At 37.8% G+C, this 18,427-nt stretch overlaps 1 protein-coding gene across 1 annotated transcript in view; it reads right to left on the reverse strand.

Annotated features, from left to right (window-relative positions):
• Window positions 1-18,427, reverse strand: part of maea (macrophage erythroblast attacher, E3 ubiquitin ligase) — a 105,737-nt gene that overhangs the window by 71,584 nt on the left and 15,726 nt on the right. The window contains exon 2 of the mRNA XM_039751774.1: window positions 13,336-13,518. Coding sequence (XP_039607708.1) covers window positions 13,336-13,518 — 183 coding nt within the window. The remainder of the gene's footprint in view (window positions 1-13,335; window positions 13,519-18,427) is intronic.

Here is an 18,427-nt window from a genome sequence, read left to right on the forward strand (position 1 = left end):
AACTGTGCAAATTAGCTGACATGTCATGCTTTGAGCAGTGGCAGGAGGAATCAACCTAAAATGGAAATGAGAATATAAACTTACATTCTGACTCACTTGAATCTGTTCATGATTATGTGTAAAATTAAAGAGATACAAGAAAGTCCCAAGAACAATTCTTGTTTCTAAATACCACGAGGACCATATTGACATAAGTATTGTAAAATGACACTTATTTTAACTGCAGAACACCAAATTACATTTGTGGGCTTTGCAATTTTTTCTAACAAGCTTATTTAATTTTAAAGGCACACTTTTTAATTAACTGAAGTCAGCTGAAGACTTTTAACATACTTGCAGTACCTTATGCATTACAGGTAACTGTCAGTGAGTGGCCACTGCTAGTAAACAAGTGACCAAGTGAGATAAGCACTTCAACGATTTCAATAGATTATGTTAACCTGCAGGCTGCACCGTGGCGCAGTGGGTCCTCCCTGCGTGGAGTTTGCATGTTCTCCCCGTGTCTGCGTGGGTTTCCTTCGGGTACTCCGGTTTCCTCCCACAGTCCAAAGACATGCAGGTTAGGTGTATTGGCGATTCTAAATTGTCCCTAGGGTGTGCATGGTGTTTGGGTGAGTGAGTGTGTGTGTGTGTGCGTGTGCGTGCCCTATGGTGGGCTGGTGCCCTGCCCGGAGTTTGTTCCCTGCCTTGCGCATTGTGTTCGCTGGGATTCGTTCCAGCAGACCCCTGTGACCCTGTAGTTGGGATATAGTGGGATGGATGGATGTAAACCTGCACCTGAATGTGTAAAACTGATGTCAAATCAACCAATATTGAGGCACATTTGGAAATCCCACACCTTTCACAAGGCTGTCAAAGATTTATATTAATCTCTACTGTATGTCAATACTAGCCGAAATTGATTGCTAAACTAATTGTAATCTACTTTAAATTGTCCTCAATTTTGCATGTAAACATCCTACTATATTGCAAACAATCAAAGATATTGTATAAATATTATTGTTTAAAGTTGCCGTGAATGAAGGCAACTGTTACATAAATAATAACATTAAGAAATATTGTTTTATGAATCAAATTTTCCAGGTAGCCAGCAATTCAATCATTTTTAGCTCCGAGGCAAGTGCCATCAGCAAGAGCCTTCAGCAATCTGCCTTTTTATCAAGGGAGGGAATAAATACAATCTGCAATCATTAAAACTGTGCTCATTAGGAGGCTATCCACAAACCAGATTAACTCAGGCAAACTACCATAATAAATGTTTTTTTTTTTTTTAATATTCAACCCAGTAACATTAGATTAAACCAGTAGTGTGCTGATGCCCATCTTTTCAAATGAGCATCCATGCTGCAGTTAACTACACTCTTATATTCAGTGGATTTGTATTTTTCTCATTATGAAAAGACTTCACATATTTACAAGCCTCCTGTTCATTATGTGTGCTATGTACTGTAATTACAAATGAAAAATGTTTACATTTGATACTTAACTAGTACAGGAAAATTACTGCATCCAACACTAAAATCAGGGCATCACTGACACAAAAAGAGCAGTTGAAAAATAACTGCATTATAAGAATCAGCCAAGATTTTGCTAATTTGATAACATCTGCTGATGAGTATGATGTAGTATAACAATCGCAAGTTTTAGAAAATTCCAGTTTTTTTTTATTTTACATTTCAAGTGTAATTATTCTACAATACAACTTTAAATCATTCATTCTTTTTTCATTTTAATAAACTACAAAATTAAGATTTTTTCTAAATATAATGGATAATGAGAAATAAAAATCCATGCACCTACTTCTAGAACTGACTACTACAATGCACTATTCACAGGCTGTTCAAACCATTCTATATGTAGCTTTCAGTTAATTCAAAATGTTGTTGCAAGAATTCATACTAGAAAAAAAAAAATAAAAAAATACAATCATGTAACTGCAGTTCTTAAGTCTTTACACAGGTTTCTAGTTAATTATGGAGCAGAACTCAAAATGTTCATCTCTGTATTTTTGAGTTTCTTGTGTACAACATACAAAAAAGGGCAATTCTGAATTAACTTACAATTAGTAACAAAAGAGGTTTGCTTGAAATGCCACCCTCTGATTCTGCAGGCTGGTGTTTTGAGCTTTTTCTTTCAGCAGCCCATATTGCTTACCTTAAAAACTTATCAGTGTCCATTTCCCACACAACTTCTCAAAATGGTGGGAAAATATACAAAGCAGTTTGTGAGCTCAAATAACAAAAAAACATCAAAATTCAGGCAAGCTCTTCACCCCAGTGAGAGTCTCCTCAAACTGATTTACAGTAGTCCAAACTGGAAACCCACCAATGTTTCTGATGCAGCCATTCACAAAGGCAAGTGTTTCTCTTGTTTGCCACTCGGGTTGGTATATGAGAACAAAGGTAGTGTTTTGCTCCTGAAACACTTTCTCAAACAGAACTACAGAATTAAATCCAGCAAAAACAGGTTACAAAAGCAATGTTGCACACATGCACTAGTCATTTCTAGTCAGGTTTAAAAAATATAAAACCATTGGTATAGCCCAAGACAATACAAATAAATTAACAAATAGAATTACAGCCTGAATTTTCATTCGTGTCCTGTTTGTGTGTTTGTATATAACTATACACACATATATTTTAAGAGACAGCCAGCATCCCAACCCAACCGGGACCCCCAAAGGATGGAAGGATTGGGGAAGACAGCTGCTTTAGGGCACTGCCTCCCCCAAAACACTAGATGACAACTCCCCTAGTTTACAGCGGTGCCTTGGATTCCCACAGGGTACCATGGGACTTGGAGTTCAATATCTCAACCCTGTTGGGTCAATATGATTGCACCTGACTACTAAATACCCCCACTGAAATCTTCTACATATAATAACAAACATATTGGAGCTTTATGGAGTAAACAGAAAAAAAAGATAAAAAGTCTGGGAATATCAGAGAATGAATCACAAATTAGGCAGTTGGGCTGATGTTTAATGTTTATGCTCAGATAATCTTTTATGCTTTTCTAAACCCTGTCCCTGAAGGTTCTACAACCCCAATCCCACTCACAGATGAGTTACAAACATAAATCTAACACTGCAAAAGTCAAACACATACATGGTGAGACTACACAATAGATTGTTTTTTCTACTTCAGGGCATTTAGCTCCTAAACGTCACATCAGACATTATTTCATTATTATACACGGGGCTGGAGTATATTTCATTCAACAGCATGTAACAAGTCTCTAAAGTTAATTTTTTTTCCCCATTTATGTTGGTAATACCTGGTGGCATGCAACATGTTTGGGGCTATGGGTAACACAATTAAAGGTAAGTTGGTATGTAATTATGAAATCAATCTTGCGCTCATTCGGCATCAGATGATATATTGCATGAAAAAGTGTTAATATAAATAAACACCCCGTAACTTCCTACAGGTAGCAAACCAATGCAGAATTTGATTACAGCAGGAAACATATAGCAACATGGCTGCATCCATCTGCACTTCAGGTGATAGCAGAAACATAAGTGAATGGTTAACTGTTCACAGATACCCTAAGCAGAGAGCTTCAGTTTGATTCAAAATAATAACACCTGTATAATTAACAGGTCTGTCTCCATAACCTAATCATCAGTAGGCTGCAATAAAACTATTTTTTTTTTTTATCAGGAGGGCTGCAGCAGCCCTGCCAAGGTTGACATTAAAAAAAATGTCAGGATTCGAACCGGCAATCTTCCAATTGCCAGCATAGACCTCTAGCCTCACAGCCACCACCGTGAAGGCCCCTGAATGTTGATAATTCTGTCCAAAAGGGAAAAAAAAAAAAGCTTTCCATTGTTGATGAATATTAGTACATATAAAATTGTAATCCTAAATACATTTTATTATTAATAATTGTAAACATTGGTCTTTCTCCCTCATTGCATATTCTTCTGCATTAGTCTGACAATTTCTATAAATCTATACTAATAAAAGGCAAAGCCCTCACTGACTGACTCACTGACTGACTGACTCATCACTAATTCTCCATCTTCCCGTATAGGTAGAAGGCTGAAATTTGGCAGGCTCATTACAGCTTACAGCTTCCTTACAAAAGTTGGGCAGGTTTCATTTTGAAATTCTATGCGTAATGGTCATAACTGGAAGCTATTTTTCTGCATATACTGTAATGGAGTTGTGCTCGAAAGCCGTGGGGGGGCGGAGTTTTGTGTGACATCATCACGCCTCCTACGTAATCACGCAGTACGTAGAAAACCAGGAAGAGCTCCAAAAACCGCTGAAGAAAACATACATTATATAATTAAGAAGGCAGCGAAACAATTAGAAGCGAGCAAGTGACATATAAAACCATATTCAGCGGCTCACGTGAACTGACGCAGTGCGCAGACAAAAAGCAACAGTTCCAAAGAGTGCTGAACAAAAACCGAATTACACTGCTACGCTCAAATAGACAAACCACACGCCGTGGCGCAATAGTAGAGGCTTCGCTTCTAGCACCGGCATCCGAGGTTCGATTCCCGAGAGGGGATGCACTGAGTATGTATGCGCGCTTATTTTAGCCTCGCATCCCCCTGGTTTGAGACGTATGAAAAAATATGCGGTTAACGCAGAAAGACAGATCACCAATTGAAGCTTTATGAATAATGGATACTTTATTCATGATCAATGATTGTTTTGGTAAAGCCATACTCAGTGTATTCATTAGATGAACGGTAAAAAAGTAAGAGTGAGGGGAGGGTAACTTATTGAGGCACGCAGGCAAAACCACAATAGCACGTGGGCTCGATGTACTGTAGTGCGCGTCAACTTGATCTGAATTGCGCGATCACATTTGAAAAATATATCTTTTCAAGTTCTATTTAGTCCATATGTGTCAAACTCAAGGCCCGCAGGCCACATCCGGCCCGGCGTGTAATTATATCCGGCCCGCGAGATCATTTTATATATTATTGTTATTAATGGCCCGGGGATATGAAGCGCTGGTAACACAAACTACAGATCCCATAATGCAGCGCTTCAGCTGCCTTGCCGAACACTTACCGCGTTAATCAAGTCTAGCTTATGATGCTGCAAGTTATTGCGAAGCTAGCCCACACGATGCCAAAGAGAAAAGGTGATTCTGAACATAGAGCCTTTAAAAACCGATGGGAGGCTGAGTATATGTTTACTGACATTGCCGGTAAACCCGTGTGTCTCATTTGTGGAGCTAATGTGGCTGTAATTACAGAATTTAATCTAAGACGGCACTATGAGACAAAACATCAAGATAACCTGAAAGACCTGAATGCAATGCACAAGATACAGAAAGCAGAAGAGTTAAAGAAGAATCTGACACTTCAGCAGACGTTTTTACCCGTGCAAAATCACAAAGTGATTTCAAGTGAAGCTACTTTTATGGGAGACACAAATGCACCAGTGCAACTTGCCCCACTTTCCCTGTTGCCAAGTAAATCTGAACCAAGTCGGCACTACGGTGTTCCCAAATACGCACTTTGCTGATAAACTTAGCGCACTGCGCACTGAGTTCGCACGGCGCTTTGGTGACTTTGAAGAACAAAAAAAGAATTTTGAGTTGTTTCGCAACCCATTTGCCGTCGATGTGGAAACTGCACCTGTGCAGATTCAGATGGAGGTGATTGAGCTGCAGTGTAATGGCACACTGAAGGCAAAGTACGATACTGCACGGCCCACACAGTTTATTCACTCCATTCCCGCAAAAATGCTCCAGCTCCGTCTACATGCGGCTCAAACCTTGTGCATGTTTGGTACCACATATCTGTGTGAGAAGCTCTTCTCAGTCATGAAGACTAACAAAACAGCACACAGGAGTTGCCTCACTGATGAGCACCTGCAGTCCATCCTGAGAATCTCCATAACACAGAACCTCACACCAAACACAAACAAACTTGTTGCCAAAAAAAGATGCCAGGCGTCCAGCTCTGATAAAATGACATAAGAGCAAAGACAACTGAATGATTTGATTTGTTATTGCTGAAAAGTACACATTTTATTTACAGTGTATATGTGTATATATATAGATATATAGATATATATATATAGATATATATATATATAGATATATATATATATATATATATATAGATATATATATATATATAGATAGATATATATAGATATATAGATATATATAGATATATATAGATTATATATATATAGATTATATATAGATAGATTATATATAGATAGATATATAGATATATACAATCCGGATTCCAAAAATGTTCGGACACTAAAATTGTGAATAAAAACTGAATGCAATGATGTGGAGATGGCAAATGTCAATATTTTATTTGTAATAGAACGTAGATGACAGATCAAACGCTTAATCCGAGTAAATGTATCATTTTAAAGGAAAAATATGTTGATTCAAAATTTCACGGTGTCAACAAATCCCAAAAAAGTTGGGACAAGTAGCAATAAGAGGCTGGAAAAATAAATTTGAGCATAACGAAGAGCTGGAAGACCAATAAACACTAATTAGGTCAATTGGCAACATGATTGGGTATCAAAAGAGCTTCTCAGAGTGGCAGTGTCTCTCAGAAGCCAAGATGGGTAGAGGATCACCAATTCCCACAATGTTGCGCAGAAAGATAGTGGAGCAATATCAGAAAGGTGTTACCCAGCGAAAAATTGCAAAGACTTTGCATCTATCATCATCAACTGTGCATAACATCATCCAAGATTCAGAGAATCTGGAACAATCTCTGTGCGTAAGGGTCAAGGCCGTAAAACCATACTGGATGCCCATGATCTCCGGGCCCTTAAACGACACTGCACCACAAACAGGAATGCTACTGTAAAGGAAATCACAGAATGGGCTCAGGAATACTTCCAGAAACCATTGTCAGTGAACACAATCCACCGTGCCATCCGCCGTTGCCAGATGAAACTCTACAGTGCAAAGAAGAAGCCATTTCTAAGCAAGATCCACAAGCTCAGGCGTTGTCACTGGGCCAGGGATCATTTAAAATGGAGTGTGGCAAAATGGAAGACTGTTCTGTGGTCAGATGAGTCACGATTCAAAGTTCTTTTTGGAAATCTGGGACGCCATGTCATCCGGACCAAAGAGAACAAGGACAACCCAAGTTGTTATCAACGCTCAGTTCAGAAGCCTGCCTCTCTGATGGTATAGGGTTGCATGAGTGCGTGTGGCATGGGCAGCTTGCATGTCTGGAAAGGCACCATCAATGCAGAAAAATATATTCAGGTTCTAGAACAACATATGCTCCCATCCAGACGTCATCTCTTTCAGGGAAGACCCTGCATTTTTCAACAAGATAATGCCAGACCACATTCTGCATCAATCACAACATCATGGCTGCGTAGGAGAAGGATCCGGGTACTGAAATGGTCAGTCTGCAGTCCAGATCTTTCACCTATAGAGAACATTTGGCGCATCATAAAGAGGAAGGTGCGACAAAGAAGGCCCAAGACGATTGAACAGTTAGAGGCCTGTATTAGACAAGAATGGGAGAGCATTCCTATTTCTAAACTTGAGAAACTGGTCTCCTCGGTCCCCAGACGTCTGTTGAGTGTTGTAAGAAGAAGGGGAGATGCCACACAGTGGTGAAAATGGCCTTGTCCCAACTTTTTTGGGATTTGTTGACACCATGAAATTCTGAATCAACATATTTTTCCCTTAAAATGATACATTTTCTCAGTTTAAACTTTTGTTCCGTGATTTATGTTCTATTCTGAATAAAATATTAGAAGTTGGCACCTCCACATCATTGCACTATTCTCGATTTGTATAGTTTCCCAACTTTTTTGGAATCCGGTTTGTTTGTATAATATATATATATGCCAGCAACATTCACCACTCACAACAGTGACAAAACAATTACATTGACAATCATGTTACGTTATTTTCAAAATGTTTCTGTTTCTTTTTCATTGCTTCTTTAACACACTACTTCTCCGCTGCGAAGCGCGGGTATTTTGCTAGTGTTCCATAAATGGCAGTACACTAAAAAATTTTACTAAAACAAAAAAATGTTTTGGTGGAATTATCTTTTACGAAAAAAAAAAATACCCTTGGTTTTTGAAGCATGGTTTTCTGAATCTGGGGAGAGTTGCAAAGAGGTGGGGAGTGAGAGGGTGAGGTTACCTCGGACATTAAGTAAGCATAAGGAGACACTGAATTGGGTCGGGTGGTTGTTGGACAATGAAGAAGAGAACACAGTGGTGTGGGAAAGACGGGAATGCAATCTCGCAGCATGGTGTGGAGCAGTGCAGTTGACGCAAAGCTGAGTACTGAGAAACAAAATCAGCCTCTTGAATTTTGCAGCTTGAACCTGCAGCTCTGGTCAATAACTACATTCATATTAGGATTAGTTTAAAGGAAAACTTGAAGAATATTAAGAATTATACTTTTTATATAACTAGAATTAGAACAGGCAAGAATCAGCAGATTCCGAAATGTGAAGTATCACTAAAATAAGTTAACACATATTATAGATTACTGCTTGTCACAGTTCAGTTCTTCATGCTCACCATGAGATAGAAGCCTCAGTAAATACAATTTTGCTTTCCTGCAAAGAACTGTGCATCTCCTGCCCAATCCCAGTGTAATGTAAATTAAAATCATAAATCAAACTTCTTTTTGCCTTCATGCTGTGTGCCAAAAGGATGACCAAAAAAAAAAAAACTGTTAGTCATTTACACATCGCTTTCCTTTAGGTGGGAAAAATTATTCAATGCATTAGATTTGTCAAGTCACGGCTCCAGACTGCAACTAAAATGGTCGCAAATGCAACCAAGAATAAGCTTTGGCGATTATAATTTCTACTTAGATCGCCAGTGGGCAATAGAATCATTGAAACTTTAATTATATTGTAACAAATGCAAAAGGCCATTTTTTTTTATTGTTGAACGGCTTTGCCACATAAAAAATGCAGTGTGAAATGAAGAATTCACATTAAAAATTCGGAATGTGAAAAGAAAACTTATGAAGATTGAAAAAACTCTCAGCATGAAGTGACGTATAAAAAATGGCATCATGAAATCAACATGACCTTAGGCTGGCTGTTCTTGGTCTAGGTCTATGTTTTGGGAACATGGCCTAACTCTTACTTGAAGTGCATCCTATCTATTCTGTTTGCATATTTATTTATTTTTTTTTTTATTAATTTTATTACAATCCATACAAAGCAATCAAGTTTTTACAAAAAGAAAAATTGAGTTAAGAACAGATCGATCCCCACCCCTGAGAGAGAGCAAGCCTAACGGCATTAAATTTAGGGCTTGTAAACATACCTAAATTAATAAATTCTCTGTGCTTTATGAACATATTTTAAAATATTACTGATTAGATCCTGCCATGTTTTGAAAAAAGTCTGTACGGATCCTCTAACTGAGTATTTGATTTTTTCCCAATTTCAAATAAAATAACACATCGGTTTCCTACTGACTTAAAAAAGGAGAGTTTGGGTTCTTCCAGTTTATCAGAATAAGTCTGCGTGCCAAAAGTGTAGTGAATGCAATCACAATTTGTTTGTCTTTCTCCACTTTAAGCCCCTTTTGAAAAAACCCCAAACACAGCTGTTAATGGGTTAGGAGGGATTGTGAGTCCAAGGCTGTCTGAAAGGTAATTAAAAATGTTTGTCCAGAATAATGTTAATTTGGTGCAGGCCTAGTGACCTAGTGAGGCTGGGACTTGGTTGCAACGTTCGCAGGTTGGATCCTGCCCTGGAAACATTTTGCAGAGTTTTAGTCGAGACAGATGTGCTCGATATATAATTTTGAGTTGTATAATTGTATGCTTTGCGCATATGGAGCTCGAGTGAATTCTCTGCATTGCTACTTTCCACTCCTTTTCTGATATATTAACTGAGAGATCTTTTTCCCAGTGTCCTCTTGGATCTTTGAAAGGGAGGGATTGAAAAATAATTTTAGATATTGTAGAGATGGAGTCTAAGTCCTTGAGATTGAGCAATATTTTTTCTAGCATGGATGAGGGTGCAAGATAAGGGAAATCTGGAAGGTTCTGTTTACATATTTAAACTGTGTATTTCTTTATTATATGTAGCATAAGATGTGAAAACTTCAGAGTCTTCATGACAAACTTTTATTTTGAAAACTTCAACTTAACCTGTCAAGTATGTCCTCCTACTGGACATTGCTGCAGGGATAAATACTTGCATTCTACTGAAGGCTAGTTTATACTTAACACATCCCCACAATGAGCGTGAGGGGAACACAGGTATATATTGGTGCAACTGGGACAAGTGTGAAAATGATGTCAGACTTGGAGACACATGCATTAAAATATTTCTTACTACATGGAGCAGCCGTGTTTTCCAAATGGTACATGTCATGAAGAGGCTTGTTACGTTTGTGCCAGAATAATGAACGAAGGCCTGAAAATGACACAACAGATCATCAAAATGCAAGGAAAACATGTAAAACATTAGAAACTCATCTGCTCATAATGTAAGCCCCGTGTTATGAAGATAGCTGTGCCCCATGGAATTCAGTGGTTCTTTCTGACTTGGCGCACACATACTAATATGTTATTATCACGGATCTCCTTGTGTTCAAGCATCTTTGCATGCTGTTACTCTTTTCATTTGAGGCATGCTCCATACAAAGAGCCTGCCTAACCATTAGTAAACATGAATGTATTTACGTGGGTAGTTTTTTTCGGGTACAAAGAAAGAGGGGAAAAAACACTTCCATGGGAAAGGCTAAGTTGTGGAACAGAAATTTCACCAGTGGCATGTGAGTGATTAAAAATTCTATCAAAAACAGAAATTCCCTTGCCACTCATGACCACCACTTTATTGGATTTTTCAGCAAGCACAGCTGATCATGGCAATTCAAATTAATTAAATATTTTTATAAAACTTGAATAAAGCATTCAATGGTAATCTTCATCTGCTGTGCCCCTTTGTAAAATGAACACTGAGTAGTTAAATTAATCTTATTAAAGACACTGAGCTCTATCAGGCAGTCTTTTTTAGCACATTCATGTCTTCTGTGCCCCTCCATTCCTTTCCACAGAGGGGAAGTTATTTCCACAGCTGAGCCTTTGCTGTTGGCTAAAATTGTTCAAAACATACTTTAAAAGACTGTAGACAGTTTCTGTACCAACTTCATATTTATTTTGCCACTCTACCTCATCCACTGGTGGGAACACTTATTTCCACAGCTGAGCCTTTGTCATTGAAATGCTCCATTGACAAAATGAACACTGGACAGATAACACTGAGCTAAACTTATTTAAAAAGAATCGAATGACACTTTTTTCTTCACTGTGTCAGTTTGTCCTAACCACTGGAAAGGATACTTATTTCCCAGCTGGAGCAGAGCACCTAGTCTTGCTGCTTGCAAAATGAACACTGGACAACTAAAATTCTTCAAACTACATTTAAAAAGGTTGCTGGCTTACTTCAAACAAAGGAAAAAGACCACCGAATTACACTGGATGGCCCTCCGACACAGACCTCCAGTGACACAGACTTAAATCCTGAATAAAATACACTGTTCTTAATGGCTGTACACAGTGTGTAAATTATTATTATGACATTCAGCTACCCAAATCATCAAGACGGACACAAATGTACAAGGAAAAGATGTACTTCACAGAAGGAAAATAATTAGGCAGTGTCAACGGCACCCGAGCACAGACAGGCAGACATCTTGTTTTTCACAACCACCACACGTTTATTTACACTATTTACAGTTCTTTGGTCACAAAGACCCCCAAATAATGGTCACAAAGACCCAGTTCAGTGCACAAACCCCAAATAACACAAAGTCCTGGCCACAATGCCTTTCTTCGGGCCGCCTCCACTCTCCACTGCTTCGTCCTCCTTCCACCCGACTCCAGCCCTGAATGAAGGGAGACGGCCCCTTTTATAGCTGACCCGGATGAGCACCTGGTGTTCCCGGCATTCCTTCGTTGCGCCCAGCGTGGCGGAAGTGCCGGCTGTCCTCCCGGCTGCTCTCCGGGCGGCGTTATAAATCTTCCCCCCAGCACTTCCTGGTGTGGCGGGAGTGCTGGGGAAACAAGTCCCAAGGCATTGGGGCGCTCCTGGCGGTGACCACGGGCTCCTACAGGGAAAGGCTTCCATGCCCTTGACCCGTGGTCCCCAAAGCAACCCGGAAGGCGAACCCCACGTGATCCAGGCAGGGCTCTGACCCTCTTCCGGTCCCTCCTGGCGTCCCGGCCGGGTCATGGCCCCTGGCATCCCTGACAGCAGACATACATGGAGGTTACAAAGGTAAGAGACTGAAAGATTCATATTTTACACATTTGATTATTTTGCACCTACATCAAAGCTAATGGCTCTTAATGTTTTTCTTTCAGGAGCTACTGGCTCCTTGAAGAGAATTTTTGTCTGAATTCCTACAGCTACTTTAGATTGCTGAAAATCAATTTTCAAACACACTGATTCAATAAATTAGACTTTATTGATCCTTTAACATCAGTGTAACAGCTCTACTCCTTATACACAGGAGCCTTGTCCATTGTACATTCTCATCTGCATTTGAAATGCAAACCAAAATTTTATACAAGTGGCAGATGGTTACACAATATTGAATCAACAGATAACACAATAGATCTGAGCTAGTCATAACATGTTTAGAATGTAAAAACAACTTACCTTCCCCACATTGGTGGCAATACAACAAGTCACTCAAAGAACAACAACAACATTTATTTATATAGCACATTTTCATACAAGAAAAAATGTAGCTCAAAGTGCTTTACAAAATGAAGAATAGAAAAATAGAAGACACAATAAAAAATAAAAATAAGTCAACATTAATTAACATAGAATAAGTAAGGTCCGATGGCCAGGGTGGACAGAAAAAAACAAAAAAAAAAACTCCAGAAAGAAAAGAAGTATAATTCAGTCACCAATTTACCTACATGAATTTCTTAAGAGAGGTGGCAGGAAAATTAGGGTAGTAAAATCTATAAGAACATTTGGAGTAGGTGCATCCTTAACACAGTAAGAAAGCAGACTGGGAATCAAGTCCAGTCAGAAGCAGCCAAAAGGCAATGCCACAAAGCAGTATTCTTTAATGGTGTTTACTAATTAAAAACATACACACACAAAATCACAATGACAAAATGTCTGGCTATTTAAGTTTTTCTCTAATTATTTATAAACTTTTTCCACTGATTCTGATTTCACCTAAGGTTTATTTTTTTTTTTAATTAAGCATACTAATACTACTGTGAATTATTTTCATAATTCTGCATTGTTGAGTAATCAAATATATTTTAATGTGAAGACAATAACTTGACTACTAGCTTATATGGAAGAAAAATATAAAAAGAGAAACTGAAGCAATATAATAAACAACTTACTTTTCTTTTCAGTGCACTCAGTTTCTCCACAACTCCATCAAGTAAAGTGACAACAGAGTCCACTTGAGGGCAATTGCTTAGGGTCTTCTCCAATTCTGCCACGACCATGGTCACATGACTTGTCTCACGGTCAATATTCTTCTGTGCAGCCCGAAATCGTTTGTTTAATGTTTCATATGGCACCTACAGTAGTGAAAAAGTAGAATTAAAAAAAATAAAACTAAAATAATCCGATCACTACTTTTCTTATCCAAATATAGTCCATCATTCATAAAATTCCAGCTACTAAAAGAAAGAAAGAATAAACATTTTTGTGTACAAACACATTTTTTCAATTTACCAAAATTTTTCTATTTTATTTCCTGAACAAACTATCGAAACTATTATTAACATTACGTTTAGTGAGCATTATGTTTATCATATTGTGTTGTAATAAAGTTAGTTATTGCAATATACAATAAAGGAAAGCAAAAGTAGATTGGCAAATACACTATTCTGCAACCATAACCCACTTAATACAAATCAAGTTCAAGTTTACCCTGGTAAAATTGGGTACAAGACAGAAATAAACCCAAACTGGGGAGATCGTCAATTGCGGGGCTCTCTCACACACACAAATAATCACATGGGCTCAGTTCAGAATCAATAGTTAATCTAACAGGGGCATGTTTGGGGATATAGGAGAAAACCTGAAGCATCGGGAAGAAAATCCATGTAAACATGGGGAAAAAGCCAAGAAGTTGATCCTTGTGGCAGTTTTGACACCCTACTATGCTGGCTATTATTCAAAAAGATACATTTAATTTGAGCAGCTATGCTTGCTTTTATCTCTTTAGACTATGTAACATTTGCTCCTTAAATAAAGATAATTTTGGAAACAGTATTTTACAGTAGTTCAAGTCTACAAACATGCCTCTTGAAGACTTTTTTCTTTTTGATTCAAACAAAAAAGTCAGGCCACATATTCTTTCACCTTTAGTCTTTACTGCATTGTACCTTGGTGAGGGGAGGATGCAACCAAAGGCACTTTATATCATATCAGAAACTAGCACAACAGACAGCACCAAAATAAAAAAGAAGCAAGTGTGATGGTAATTTTAATTAACCCATCTATTTTTTTTTTTGCTAGTTAATTATCAGGGCTAATGAAGTCTGCTGCATTCACAGCTATCATAAATAATGGCTTAATGCAGCACAATAGGAACTGTCTTAACTGATCACAGAATTTGCTTTCTTAAACATTAACATGCCAAAACAATTCTTTTACATAAAAGTGAACATACTGAATTATTTGCATATGTTCAAATGTACAAATACAAACATATTTATATTTGCAAGACACCAAATCTTGCAATATTCTACATTTATAGGGTCAAATCATTTTTTCTTGTTTTACAAAGTGAAAGCTTTAAATTTCTTAACTCACAGCAAACACTTATCAAAATAACAGAAAAAAAAAAGCTGATAATTTCACAAGATGTTTTAGTGGGATGAATACTAATACCACCTAGCAACTAGCAAATAAAAATTCTGCTTCAAAGCTACTTACGGAAGGGTGAGGGGGGGGGGAGAAGATTAAAACTGAGAGAATTTTTAAGACAAGCATGAAGCTACCTAGGGGTCTCGCGCACAATCTCATCCCACACCTGCTCACTAATGCACTCCCTTGATTGCACACCACCAAGCTCCCACAGAGATCTGGATCCACTCTTGTCAGTAATCACACATTACAACACCATACTCATGCTCAATACGCCAAGACTGCTCAAACATGTCGATAACACTGACACAAAAGACAAAAATAAACATCCACTTTGCAAAGAAGGACTGAGCGCCTTTCACACAAAGCTAGGGAGGGAGCAAAACTATGATGGGCACAACAGATTTAAATGATTTTGGTTAAATTTTTTGTTTTAATTCTTCTTCTTTTGGTTGCTTCCATTAGGGGTTGCCACAACAGATCATCTTTTTTCATATCTTCCTGTCCTCTGCATCTTGCTCTGTTATAGTATTTGTTTAAAATATGAAATGCCCCTTGGCCAGGCTGCTGTTTCTATAACATAAGCTGTTCAAGGATGCAAGTCTTTCCAAATTTGGGTGTCCCATGAATCCCTTCTCACAAGAACATTTATACAGTGGATTGCTTGAGTTTTTTCTGCCCTGTGCAGGACAGGGATCAACAATCCATGCAAGGGATTCTACGTCCTTTGCAAAGCTAAAAAGGTCAATAGCTACAGTTATAAGCCAGACTGAGCAGTAAAGTCAATTAAAGTCAGAATGCCATTATTATTAACTCCTAATTCTAGTATGATAAAGATAAATCTAAGAAAGAAAGAAAAAAAAAGTCTTAATTATTCACTGCTAACATAATGCATGATACAGTTTAGGTATTCTACTGAAAAGGAAACACTGATTGTGTAACACTTGGATAAACTTTAAAAGGAGGGTAGACTGCTTGTGTATCACTTTAAAAAGCCATACATCAATACTGTATCATTCATTGATGACAATTTCTACAGTACATATGCTCATTGTACCTCTGCTTCAAAATACAGTCACAGATGCCAAACAGTCACTTCACCGAGTGGTGTGCACCAAATAGTATGCATGATGTGCAAACTGCAAATTTGATGTTCTTACTGATTACTATGGCAGAATACAGTTTTACAAAAATTGTGAATGATTTAGCACTATAAGTTCTCTATCAGTTGTAGTGTACAATCTTGATTTGTAATAACCTACATTTCTTCAATGCTTACTAAACTCTTCCTCTCTTTGTTTACTTCCAACATCTGCCTGTTTCATGACTGCCCACACCTCATATTTTCATCTCCAGTACTGCAAGCTTGCTGCTCCTTAAGAGGTAACCATATTTATTGACTAAATGAACAGTAAAATATTTTCTTTAATTTGCAGTAACCCAGCAAATGCATATTCTGAACAGAAATAAAAAATGTGTTAAACTTTGCAGCAAAAAAAAAAACAAAGTTTGTTCACAATAACCTTATGAAAGTACTGAAGCCACATATTCAAAATTTTCTCTCAAGACTAGTCTGGCAATGGGGTTGGGGGTGGAACTTTACTCAAGCTGAAACTTCCCTGAGCATATAATACTGTGCAAAAGTCTTGAGCCAATGAAGAACATTATTTTTAAAACTAGTAAACTGGGCAGCAAGTGTTTGTTTGTGAAAAATACATCTCTCTCTTTTATATATATATATATATTTACACATATATACACATATACATACATATATACACATATATATATATATATATACACTAGCAGAATACCCGCGCTTCTCAGCGGAGAAGTAGTGTGTTAAAGAAGGTACGAAAAAGAAAAGGAAAAATTTTTTAAATAACGTAACATGATTGTTAATGTAATTATTTTGTCACTGTTACGAGTGTCGCTGTGATATATATATATATATAGCAAAATACCCGCGCTTCGCAGCGATGTCATGTGTTAAAGAAGTTATGAAAAAGAAAAGGAAACATTTTAAATATAATGTAACATGATTGTCAAAGTAATTGTTTTGTGTATTTGGTGGCAGCGTCACAAAGTTATTTTCGTCCAGCTGCATCAGAAAATGTACCACGACGTCTGACACGCCTCCTTTTTACTGTTTTCTCACAGCTTGGATTGCTGCTGTCATATATATACACACACACACACACATACACATATACATATATATATATACACATACATATCTTCATATCTACATATCTATATACATATCTACATATACCTATCTACATCATATATACACACACATACATATAATTGTGTGTGTGTGTGTATGTATGTAATATATATATATATATATATACACACACACACACATACATATACATATATACATACATATACTTGTGTGTATGTTTGTATGTGTCTATATGTGTGTGTATAGCTTTGGTCACTGAGTGCAAGGGAAAAATAATAAAATATAGTCTATAAGTTATTAAACAGTAAAACATTAACGTTTCAAGAAGTACAGGTACATTGAGCACTACTGGAGTGGTTGTGGGTAAACTACATTTTAAAGACGGTGTAACACAACAGGTAAGTAACTAACAGCAGCTAAAATGTATATGGATCATCTCTCGGTAGTAGATCCCTTTTGAAAGGCGCTACACGACGGCTGTGGTATAGAAATTACATTTTCTATGTGAACGTTCAAATTTGTGCCTCTGGTAATGTGCCTTACCGCATTTAAAGAAAATTAGTTTTGTGTCCTCTGCAGTGTTAAGAGAGAAAGGCTTTGGTTTGGCATAAAAGGAAAAAGGTGTAAAGAAAGGAAAGTTGCCTTTTTCTTTTATATAGTATAGAGAGATGTGTTCGCTGACGTTTTGATCGCCTTTTGGGGACAGTCGCGGTCGGTCTTGTGTAGACTGGTGAGACGTCCCTGCCATTAATCGGCTGTGATGGCACTGTCAGTCCTGCACTCGTGTGCGTGAATTCATAATCCGAGTTTAGGACCTCATAATCGATACGTGCAAAAGAAAGTGTGAATCGCCTTAATATTATTTTGCCGTGGTGTAGAAAAGGGATTATTGATGGCTTAATCGATTATTCATAAAGCTTGAATTGGTGATCTGTTTTTCTGTGTTAACCTCATATTTTTTCATACTTCTTCTCAAACTAAGGTGGTGCGAGGGTAAAATGAATCGGATGCGCTGATCAATGTAATCGGTGTACCAGGAAATCATGCATTGACAAAAGCTCCCTTTGCTTGTAATGCAAAGTGTGATTAAATGCATTATTTTTAACGTTATGGAGCACATGCATCAAGCTTCTCAGCTGTGCTTGTGCTAAGAAAAGGAAAGATTTTAAAAATAACGTAACACGATTGTCAATGTAACCTTTTGTAAGTAGTGCCTGGAGGATTCAGTGTGGAGAAACTCTAGAGAGAGCGTGTGTATTAACTTGTGGATTTTTCTGTGAGTATTTGGTGGCAGTCTGAAGTTGCTTCGGAAGACGGCGTTAGCTGCAGAGCTCAGCTCAGAGTGAAATGGGATGAATGGGGGAGATGATGACGTGACTCCCCACCCGCCTTAACTGTCAATCCCCACAAACACAGTCTCG

The sequence above is a fragment of the Polypterus senegalus genome, chromosome 4 (assembly GCF_016835505.1).
Source record: "Polypterus senegalus isolate Bchr_013 chromosome 4, ASM1683550v1, whole genome shotgun sequence".
Lineage (NCBI taxonomy): Eukaryota > Metazoa > Chordata > Cladistia > Polypteriformes > Polypteridae > Polypterus > Polypterus senegalus.